General features: G+C 46.1%; 1 protein-coding gene across 1 annotated transcript in view; it reads left to right on the forward strand.

Moving 5' to 3' along the window:
• The window catches only part of LOC144500847 (VPS10 domain-containing receptor SorCS1-like), an 868,860-nt gene that overhangs the window by 481,502 nt on the left and 375,119 nt on the right, over nt 1-12,239 (forward strand). The window contains exon 4 of the mRNA XM_078224322.1: nt 11,407-11,565. Within this exon, the coding sequence (XP_078080448.1) occupies nt 11,407-11,565 (159 nt within the window). The remainder of the gene's footprint in view (nt 1-11,406; nt 11,566-12,239) is intronic.

Below are 12,239 nucleotides of genomic sequence, written 5' to 3' on the forward strand. Positions count from 1 at the left end.
AGAATCCTACAGTGCAGACAAGGCCATTCAGCCCATTGAGTCTGCACCGACCATAATCCCACCCACCCCCTCCCACCCCCTCAACCCCCAAGGAACCTGACTGCCCAAACCCGGATACAATTTCACACTTGAGTGGGTAGGGCCTTTGGCAGGAAACGCACCCTTTTGCCTATTAAGACTCTTAAGTGCCACTTAAGGGCCTTGTCCTGCTCAGCCTCAATTTCTAGATTGGCAGGTGTAGGTAGGGTGGTCAACTGACAAAAAAACGTTTCCATCTCAAGCGGGAAGCAGGATGGTACCTCAATAGGGGCGGCACGGTAGCACAGTGGTTAGCACTGCTGCTTCACAGCTCCAGGGTCCCGGGTTCGATTCCCGGCTCGGGTCACTGTCTGTGTGGAGTTTGCACATTCTCCTCGTGTCTGCGTGGGTTTCCTCCGGGTGCTCCGGTTTCCTCCCACAGTCCAAAGATGTGCGGGTTAGGTTGATTGGCCAGGTTAAAAATTGCCCCTTAGAGTCCTGTGATGCGTAGGTTAGTGGGATTAGCGGGTAAATATGTGGGGGTAGGGCCTGGGTGGGATTGTGGTCGGTGCAGACTCGATGGGCCGAATGGCCTCCTTCTGCACTGTAGGGTTTCTATGATGATTTCTATGAATTTGAAGGCCCTCTCAGAGTTGGGGTCCCCTCAATATCCCCCCACAAGGATGTTGGAGCTCCAGGACCCCTTACCTTCCTGACCTACCGCCCAACACCACAAACTCCCCCCCTCCCAACCCTCTTGGGCATCCCCTGACCCTCCCACTCCCGGGATGTACCTTTCCAACGGTCCCGGAACTTAGTTCCAGGCAGAGTGCTGCAATACTACTTCTGGCCACTGCTGCGCTGTGCCTGACCGGGTTAAAGAGATGTCGGCCACAAGACACCTTTCCAAGGGCAGATGGAAGTCCCGCCCACTGCCAAACAATGCTCAAGTGAGGATTAAATGGCAATGGGAACTCGAAAATCAGTGGTTGCGCATTAGGCACTGACTTTCGGGATGGTGAGTGCCGATCATAGAATCATAGAATCACTACATTGCAGAAGGAGGCCATTCGGCCCATAAAGTCTGCACTGACCACAATCCCACCCAGGCCCTATTCCCATAACCCCACATATTTACCCCGCTAATCCCCCTAACATCAGGGTCAAAGTAGCATGGCCAGTCCACCTAACCCACACATCTTTGGACTGTGGGAGGAAATTGGAGCACCCGGAGGAGACCCATGCAGACACGGGGAGAACGTGTAGATTCCACACAGACAGTGACCCGAGGCTGGAATTGAACCCGGGTCCCTGGCGCTGTGAGGCAGCAGTGCTAACCACTGTGTCACCGTGCCACCCACCATGATTACTCACCATCCTTAAAATTCTACCCATAATGTGTTGATCATTAAATTAAGATCTTTGCATTATGAGAATTCAGTTTAACAATCATGAGAGTTTAGCCAATGTACAGGTTATCCTCAACTTTCTCAGAAGGCTAAGGAAATTTGACATGCCTGCTACAACTTTCTCAAATTTTTTCAGATGCTTCATAAAAAGCATCCTTTCCAGATGTATCACAGCTTGGTATGGCCCCTGCTCTGTCTAAGACTGAACATAGCCCAGTCCATCACGCAAACCAGCCTCCCATCCATTGACTACATCTACACTTCCTGCTGTCTTGGGAAAGCAATCAGCATATTCAAGGATCCCACATATCCTGAACATCCTCTCTTCTACCTTCTTCCATCGGGAAAATGATGCAAAAGTCTGAAAACATCGACCAACTGACTCAAGCTTCTTCCCTGCTGTCATCAGATTTCTGAATGGTCCTATCATATATTAAGCTGATCTTTCTCTTCACTCTGTCTGTAACTGCAACACTATATTCTGTACCCTATCCTTTCTTTCTCCCTTATGGACTCTATGAATGGGAGGGGGCGGGGGGTGGCACGGCGGCACAGTGGTTAGCACTGCTGCCTCACAGCGCCAGGGACCCTGGTTCGTTTCCCGGCTCGGGTCACTGTCTGTGCGGAGTCTGCACGTTCTTCCCATGTCTGTGTGGGTTTCTTCCGGGTGCTCTGGTTTCCTCCCACAGTCTGAATGACGTGCTGGTTAGGTGCATTGGCCGTACTAAATTCTCTCTCAGTGTACCCAAAGAGGCACCGGACTGTGGTGAGTAGGGGAATTTCACAGTAACTTCATTGCAGTGTGAATGTAAGCCTGGTTGTGACACTAATAAATATACTTTAAACTTTATTAAATGGCAGAGCAGGCTCAAGGGGCAAAAATGCCTACTCCTGCTCCTAGTTCTTATGATTCTGACCTATGGTGAGCAGAATGACTCAGCAAGGCCTTTACGCCATGAGTTCTCACTGGGATGTAGCTTAGCCTTGTATAGCATCGGACACATAAATCTTCAAAAATGGGAGGACAATTTGATGAAGTTGTAAAGCAAAGCATATGGAACCTTACGGTTTATCAATAAGTCATTAGAGGAAAAGAAATGATGCTGTAACCAGACAAATTATTGGTTCAGCTGCAGTTGAATCTTGGGTATTCCACAAGGCAAACTGAAGGTTTAGCTTGATGCCAACTTAGTGAGACGTGCCACAGGATGAAAATTGTGAATCTTTGCTTGGCAAATCCTAGGATGTAGCCATTGTTGTCCCAGTGGTCTGTGCCAAGGAATATGGGACGTGGTGCATGTGTGATGAGAACCACATATCTGAGGTGCCACTGAGGGAGATACCAAGTGGAGGACAGACCCAACCTTACAGGCTAGGAGGACTGTAGCCTGAAGGTGATAGAATGTCTATGGTGGCACAGTGGTTAGCAGTGCTGCCTCATTGCGCCAGCGACCTGGTTTTGATTCCCGGCTTGGGTCACCATCTGTGCAGAGTCTGCACGTTGTATGCGTGAGTTTCCTCCGGGTGCTCCGGTTTCCTCCCACAGTCCAAAAGACGTGCTGGTTAGGTGCATTGACCATGCTAAATTCTCCCTCAGTGTATCCAAACAGGTGCCAGAGTGTGGCGACTAGGGGATTTTCACAGTAACTTCATTGCAGTGTGAATGTAAGCCTACTTGTGACTAATAAATAAACTTTAAAACTTTTAGAACCAGAGGACGCTGATTGAAGGTGAATGGTAAATGAATGAATGGTGAAATGAGGAAAAAGTTGTTTAATGCAGCGAGTAGTTAGGATCTGGAATGCACTACCTGGGAATGTGGTGGAAGCAGATTCAATCATGACTTTTAACAGGGAATTTTTTTATTCATTCGTGGGACATGGGCGTCGCTGGCTGGCCAGCATATATTGCCCATCCCTAGTTGCCCTTGTTCAGAGGGCAGTCGAGAGTCAACCACGTTGCTGTGGATCTGGAGTCACATATAGGCCAAACCAGGTAAGGATGGCAGATTTCCTTAGCTAAAAAAACATTAGTGAACCAGATGGGTTTTTCTGACAATGGTTTCATTGTCATCAGAAGATTCTTAACTCCAGATATTTTCTATAGAATTCAAATTCCACCATGTGCCGTGGATTCGAATCTGGGTCTCCAGCACATTATCTCAATTTCTGGATTAATAGGTTAAGGGAGATGTACGAGGCAGATTTTTTACACAGAGGGTGGTGGGTGCCTGGAATTCGTTGCCGGGGGAGGTAGTGGGAGCGGATACAGTAGTGACTTTTAAGGGGCGTCTTGACAAATACATGGATAGGATGGGAATAGAGGGGTATGGTCCCCGGAAGGTTAGGGGGTTTTAGTTCAGTTGGGCAGCATGGTTGGTGCAGGCTTGGAGGGCCGAAAGGCCTGTTCCTGTGCTGTAATTTTCTTTGTTCTTTGTTCTAATAGTCTAGCGATAATACCACTAGGCCATTGCCTCCCTTTGAAGAAAAAAAAATCCAAAATGCAATGGGAATTTAGCAATAAATATAGCCATAAATATCTTTTGGAAAACTTATAATCAGAATTATATAAGAACACATAGAAAAATGCAGAGTTCTGAACAGAGTGTTGCAGAGTGGGTGATGTAGGTAGGAACGCGATATGCGCAGCCAACCTTCTATTACACACAGAATAACACAGAGCTCGGAATATGTTGCACTCAAGAGTATGTCAAACAGCTGACAGTATGTTATACAGAACAACAGACAGCTGAGAATATGTTACAGCAGGGGGGGAATGTTACACAGAACAACATGGTTCAGAGTATGTTGCACAGAAGAACACGCAGCCAGGGAGTATGTCGTACACAAGGATACACAGCTCCTCGCATCCTCTTGCCAAATGCCAATATTCCAAATCTGGCAGCTTTACCCCTAGGTTAATATTAGCGTTTTCATCCAAAATGAAGCTGACGCTGTCGCGAGTTGTTTAGTGAAACTGGCCGGTTAAATATTGTAGCAATAGGGGCTCAGCTATATTGAAACTCAGTTTGTACCGGCGAACCAGATCTGCTCACGGATCACGGAATAAAGAGTTGAAACCTAATTTCCCCAAGTAACAAATGTTTTCATTTCAGCCAATATCGAGAAAAATTATGAGGTCTTTTGAACCGATGAATTATCCCTGGAATCCATTTGTCAACATTTAAAGGAAGTAAATGGTGTTTCTCGGGCCCCCTGTGATGGTGACGAATGGCAGCATCAAACTCTGGCACCAGCAGCATGTGTCTACTTGAGAGCTTGTTTATTGACTGTTAATGAAAAACTATTAATCCATATCATTCCCTGAATCCAGGCAGAAAGTATTGTGATGGAAAGCAGCAAACTACCCCGTGAGAAATGCACTGCTATTCCAGTCCTTCAGCAATTCCTGCAGCTTTGAAAGTCCAATGCTCTTCACGGTATACCTCACCTGGATTGATTTCTTTCATTTGGTTATAGTATGGGTGAGGCGATCTATGGGGAAAATAATGATGAGATTCGTTGATGCCACTTTTTGTTTGCTCTCTTTGTCGCACAAGTTCCCAAATTGCTCAGACAGATCAATGTAAGGATGCTTAATAGCACAATGGGGTGGACTCGTTTCCTTCAGGAACAGGAGAGGCAATTCAACTAAAGCTGCTACCTAATCTGGCAATTTTGAGTGCTGTGTTTGAAGTCTCTCTCTTCTTGTCCGTTTTTCTACCTCTCTTGGCTCTTTGCAGAAATGGCACAGTGGTTAGCACTGCTGCCTCACAGCACCAGGGACCCAGGTTCAATTACAGCTTTGGGTGACTCTCTGCGTGGGTTTCCTCCGGATGTTCCAGTTTCCTCCTACACTCCAAAGATAGAAACTAGAGGCAGGAATAGGCCATTCGGCCCTTCAAGTCTGCTCCGCCATTCATTTAGGTCATGGTTGACCATCAAATTCAATATCCTGATATCCCCTCCCCCCTTTCCCCCATATCCCTTTAGCCCCAAGAGCTATATCTAATTTCTTCTTGAAGTCACATAATGTTTTGGCCTCAACTACATTCTGTGGTAGCGAATTCCACAGATTCACCACCCTCTGGGTGAAGAAATTTCTCCTCACCTCAGCTCTAAAAGGTTTACCCCTTATCCTCAAACTATGACCCCTAGTTCTGGGCTCCCCCGCCAATGGGAACATTCTTTCGGAATCTAACCTGCTTAACCCTGTTAGAATTTTATAAATTTCTATGAGATCCCTTCTCAATGATTTAAACTCCAGATGTGCAGGTTAGATTGGCCATGCTAAATTGCCCATTAGTGTCATGGGGATTAGCAGGATAAAATACGTGGGGTTACGGCCAGGGTGGGATTGTTTTGGTGCAAGCTCGATGGGCCGAATATCCTCCCTCTGCACCGTGGGGATTCTGTGATTCTGTGAAACCTGGAGCCGGTTTAATTCTGATCTCGGTCTCTGCTACGCTTGATCCCCACCCTCAGCTGTTTCTTTCTCCCATGCACAAGAGGTCATAGTATATTTGTTCTGTCATTCTTTATATATTAAGTTTCATCAGCAAGCCCTCCGCCGCATCTTCCAGATTCAGTGGGAGGGCCATTGAATGAATGTTAGTGACCTTTTTGAGGCCTCCACCCTCCACAAGCAATCGGGCAAAAATCCCTGCAAAATTGACTTCTGTTGACTGGACACTGTGTCCAGATGGTGGAAGCTGTCTTCCCTGCTGTAATAAGTCTTCAGAGGCAAAAGTCCCTTCACCAAAATCTCTTTATTTACAATTCCAACGACAGCACACAGGGTGCTAGCAGTCAGCAGTCTACCTCCGGGGGTGTCAGAGGAACTGACACTCCCCGGTTAAGTACAGGGCAAAGACTCCCTGATTGGCCCATCAATTGGATCCTTTAATCAGGGAGCTCATACTCCAATAGGTCAACCTCAATGGCCTGATTGAAGTCATTATACCTGCCAGGTCCTGTTTTCTTAACTCTCAAATGGCCAACACTCACATAATCCCAGGATCTATGAGGCCATTCAACCCATCAACCCTGCACTGGCTCTCTGAAAGAGAATTCTACCTCATCCCACTCCCCTGCCTTATACCTGTAACTTTTTGAATAACTCAATCACACCTGCCTCCACCACCCTCTTAGGAAGTTTGTTCCAGACTCCAACCTCTCTCTGGGTGAACACATTTTCCTCACATTACTTTTACTTCTTTTGCCCATTATTTTGAATCGAGCTGGTCAGCAAAGTGCAATCTGACAGTTCGGGGTCACTGCACATGCGCAGTGGCCCGGAACTGTCAGTCTCTGGCGTGAATAGGCCCCGCCTCCTGAATCTGTGCCCTCTAATTCTTGGTGCTCTCTTGAGTGGAAACAGTGTCTCACTACTTACCTTGTCCCTACCCCTCAGGATCGTGAACACCTCCATTAAGTCTCCTCTCAGCTTTCTATTCTCTAAGGAAAACAGACCCAACCTCTCCAATCTATCCTCATAGCTCTAGTTCTTTATCCCTGGAATCATTCTTGTGAATCTCTTCTGTATTCTCTCCAATGCTTTCATATCCTACCTCAAGTATGGCCTCCAGAATTGGTGCAGTACTCCAGATGAGACCGGATTAGTGTCTTATAAGTCTGACCTCCTTAGTCTTGTACTCAATTCCTCTATTAGTGAAACTGGGGATAACACATGCTTTAATAACGGCTCTCTCAATATGCCCTGCCACCTTCAATAACTTGAGTACATGTATACTGAGGTCCCTCTTTTCCTGCACCTTCCTAAGTCATAGTTTGAGGATAAGGGGTAAACCTTTTAGAGTTGAGGTGAGGAGAAATTTCTTCACCCAGAGAGTGGTGAAGGTGTGGAATTCACTCCCACAGAATGAAGTTGAGGCCAAAACATTGTGTGACTTCAAGAAGAAATTAGATATAGCTCTTGGGGCTAAAGGGATATGGGGGAAACGGGGGCGGGGGGGGGGGTGGATTCAGGAAATCAGCACCTTCCTAAGAGTTTCTTCCTTTATTTTCTATAGTCTCTCCACATTCTTCTTGCCAAAATGAATCAGGTCACACTCCTCTCTATTAACTTCATCTGCCGCTTGTCTGCCCAATGCACCAACATGTCTATGTTCTTTTCAAGTTCAAGATGCTTCTGATCACAGTTGACAAGGTTTCCAAACCTCAAATCATCCGCTAATTTTGAAATTGTGTGCTGCGAACCACAGTCTAGGTCATTAATGTACATCAGAAAGAGCAAAGATCCCAACGCTGACCCATGGGGAACTCCCTACAAACCCTCCTCCAACCTGAAAAGCAGCCATTTATCACTACTCTCTGATTCCTGTCACTCAGCCAATTTCTTATCCAAGTGCCTACTCTCCCTTTTATTCCATGAGCTAGACCTTTGCTCACAAGTCTGTTGTGTGGCATTGTATAAAATGGCTTTTGTAGGCTTAGGGTAGGTTACCACATTAACAGCATTGCCCTTACCGACCTTCTTTGTTACAGCCTCAAGAAACTCCAGCAAGTTGGTTGAACATGATTTTTCCTTCCTGCTGGCTTTCCTTAATTATCCTGTAAATGTCTAAGTGGCGATTGATTTTGTCCTGAATTATACTCCCGGGAAGGACAAAATAAGAACGATTCAAAGACGCTCTGAAGCTCTCCTTTAAGCACAGCATTTATTGCCGGGAGGAGCTTGCTAGCAATTGTTCAAAGTGCCAACAACTTGTCCATCAAGCTGTATCACACTTTGAGTCCCAACATCTTGATGAGAAGGCAGAGTGGTAGCAGAGAAGGAAAGAAAAGGTAGAGAATCCTGCACTCTGGATCTTGTGATACATCTTGTGATACAATAAAGGGGGGTCAGTTTAGGACAGAGTTGAGGAGGAACTTCTTCTCTCAGAGGGTGGTGAATCTCTGGAATTCTCTGCCCACTGAAGTGGTGGAGGCTACCTCGTTGAATATGTTTAAATCACGGATAGATGGATTCCTGATCGGTAAGGGAATTAAGGGTTATAGGGATCAGGCGGGTAAGTGGAACTGATCCACTTCAGATCAGCCATGATCTTATTGAATGGCGGGGCAGGCTCGAGGGGCTAGATGGCCTACTCCTGCTCCTATTTCTTATGTTCTTATCTGTCTTGTGGTTCATTGTAGCCTTTGGGTTCAAAGGTCTGTGGGTGGAGACGTGGCCTGTTCAATCACTTGAAGAGTCATGGCAGAAATTCGCGACCCTGACTAAATGTCATCCTCAAAGTGAGGGACAGCCAACAATGAGCCGCATGGTGGCACAGTGGTTAACACTGCTGCCTCACAGCACCAGGGACCCGGGTTCAATTCCAGCCTGGGGTCACTGTCTGTGTAGAGTCTGCACACTCTCCCCGTGTCTGCATGGGTTTCCTCCGGGTGCTCCTGTTTCCTCCCACACGCCCAAGATGTGGGGGTTAGGTTGATTGGCTATGCTAATAAATTGCCCCTTAGTGTCAGGGGGATTAGCAGGAGAAATAAATGAGGTTAAGGGGATAGGGCCTGGGTGGGATTGTTGTCGGTGCAGGTTCAATGGGCCAAATAGCCTCCTGCTGCACTGTAAGGATTCTACGATTTCATTCACATCATTAAGAAAAACCATTCAACTGAGAATCTAAAGGGCAACCTCTGCTGAGCTCCATTGGTTCCTTTAGCTCCCTGGCAGTATCCTCCTGTCAGCCAAGATTCTATAATTCTGCCTGCTGGGACCCTCAAAATGGTAATGAGGCCTGTCGGTTAAAATTGAAGGGTCCTCCGTCACCAGTGAAATCATGGGAGCTTGACTGCACAGGCCCCGAGTTAAAATTGAAGCTTATATCTCTGCAGAGGAACATTAGCATTCTCATTTACCCAATGTTATCATTGAGGTAGGCATCAACTAGAATCAAATGCACGCACTGACTTTTTAAAGTCCTTGTTTATGTTAATTGATGCAGTTTAGTTTAAATTGCATACCAGTGGTCTAAAGGAGAATGTTGCCATCTGATGATCCAGTGGATAAAGCAATGGGATCGTTAACATAATTAAGGACCCCACGCACTCCGGACATTCTCTCTTCCACCTTCTTCCGCCGGGAAAAAGATACAAAAGTCTGAGGTCACGTATCAACCAACTCAAGAACAGCTTCTTCCCTGCTGCCGTCAGACTTTTGAATGGACCTACCTCGTATTATGTTGATCTTTCGCTACACCCTAGCTATGACTGTAACACTACATTCTGCACTCTCTCCTTTCCTTCCCTATGTACGGTTTGTCTGTATATCGTGCAGGAATCAATACTTTTCACTGTATACTAATGTATGTGACAATAATAAATCAAATCAAATCAAAAATCAGTTAGTACACATCGTATCTAAGCATCTATATTGGCTAATGCACCTAAAAGAATTTTAAAATCTTGTTGTTTCCTAGCCAGGAGCCAATAGGCACAGGAGTGATTAATGAACAGTCAGGATATGGGCAGAACGTTTGGGATGGCTTTGAGTTTATGGAGGATAGAATGTGGGAAATTAGTCAAGAGCTCTTTGGAGCAGTCAAGTTGAGAGTAACAAAGGCATGAATAAGGCTTTCACGAGCAGATGAGGTGAGACGGGCCTGTCAAGGTTTTTTAACAGAGGTGGAGCTGGAAGGACTTCATTGTCAATTGGATGCTTTTTTAAATTCATTTTATGGGATGTCAGTGTCGCTGGCTGGGCCCAGCATTTATTGCCCATCCCTATCTACCCTCCACTCCAGAGGGCATTTGAGAATCACATTGCTGTGGACCTGAAGTCATGTGTATGCCAGGCTCAGGTAAGGATGGCAGACTTCCTTCCCTGAACATTAGTGAACCAGATGGGTTTTTCCGACACTCATTTCATGATCATCATTAGATTTCTAATCCCAGAATTTTACTGAACTGAAATTTCACCATCTGACATGGTGGGATTCGAACCTCAGTCCCTGAATCTTGTCCTGGGTCTCTGGATGGCGGGTACTGTGATAATACAGTGGAGCCCCGTTGTAACGCGACGGTCGGGGTCCACAAAATGTCATCGCGAATGTTATCGGGGTCGCGCTAATTTGGGGTTGCGTTAAATCACTAAACCGGAAATAGCAAAAAAAAGGTTCCATCGCGTCATATCCGATTTTGCGCTAAATCGGGGCACGTTAAAATGGGGCTCCACTGTACCACTACACCACTGCCTTGTGTGGTCGTAGCTCATCACAGGGTCAAATATGGCACCAAGATTGCGAACAGTGGCTAGTCCTCGGACAGTTGCCAAAGGGAGGGCTGGAATCTTTGTTTTATTCCTGACCTTTCTTTCCTGAATGACTATACTTTGCAAAATGAAACATATAGAAACATAGAAGACAGGAGCAGGAGGAGGCCATTCAGCCCTTCGAGCCTGCTCCGCCATTCATGGCTGATCGTCCAACTCAATAGCCTAATCCTGCTTTCTCCCCATAACCTTTGATCCCATTCGCCCCAAGTGCTATCTCCAGCCGCCTCTTGAACACATTCTAAGTTTTGGCATCAACTACTTCCTGTGGTAATGAATTCCACAGACTCACCACTCTTTGAGTGAAGAAATAATTAAGATGACGATGTTCTCAGCAGCAGCACGAAGTTGGTAGTTTTATTTGTAAGAGCAGAACACTGCATGGATACTGTGTTGAAGATGAACATTGATATACAACAGGCTGCCGATGTGTTGTGAGGGCATTCTGGGGTCATCCAACCATTGCTGCTTTCAAAGGAAGCTATTCTACACCAACATTTCAATAATAATTCAAGCAATGCGACCTGTTTGTGGCGCTGTTGTCCGTCCCCCCCACCCCCCACATACTCCCCTGGCAGCCTTCCACTGGGGAGTTCTCGAATTACACAAACCTGAGTGTTTTCTTTTGTACTCTTGCCTGTCTGTGCGGTTCCTCTGATTTGTTCTCTCTCTTTTCTCCTGCCTTAAACAGATAATGTTAGTGAGTGATCCTGAGATCGAGAGCAGCGTATTCATCAGCTCGGATGAAGGCGCAACCTATCAAAAGTACCGTCAGAGCTTTCAGATTCAAAGCATGCTCTTTCATCCTCAGGAAGAGGACTGGATTCTGGCCTGCAGCCAAGACCAAAAGGTGAGAGATGTTGCTTCAGCCTATCAGGCTTTTGGAGTTTGAGTGACATTTTCATCCCGTGTAGTGCATTGGATGTCTATGGTTTTAATGAAAACATGCTGCCGGTCCAGAAGGTGAGGCAGGAAATCCTTACATGTTCATAGCTTCACGTTCAAAGTGTCAAAAGCCATGGACAATGCGAGATTTAATAACCTGTTTCAATTGAAAACGTAGCACTCTAGCTCCTGTTCAAAGTGCACCAATTTGTGTCAGAGAGGGGGGAAGGATATCTTTAAAATATCTCCCTCAGCATTAAAGAAAGATATAAGTTTGCTGCCCCCATCTCAAGTCTGCAGCCAGAATGGTTACACTCATGTACTGATGGGGACAGACCAGTTGCAACCACGAGCACATCTGTTAATTTGTCATAAATATTGGAATATTGGAATGTTTTTGGAGCATCCCCAAGGAATTCCATAGAATCCCTACAGTTCAGAAGGAGGCCATTCAACCCATTGGGTTTACACCGGCTCTCTGAAAGAGCATCTTACCCAGGCTTATCCCCTCTCCCCACCCTATCCCTATAACCATCCCGCATATTTGCCACAGCTATTCCACCTAACTTACACATCTTTGGACACTAAGGGCAATTTAGCATGGTCAATCCACCTAACCCACACATCTTTGGACGGTGA

Source organism: Mustelus asterias, chromosome 11 (genome assembly GCF_964213995.1).
Source record: "Mustelus asterias chromosome 11, sMusAst1.hap1.1, whole genome shotgun sequence".
Classification (NCBI taxonomy): domain Eukaryota; kingdom Metazoa; phylum Chordata; class Chondrichthyes; order Carcharhiniformes; family Triakidae; genus Mustelus; species Mustelus asterias.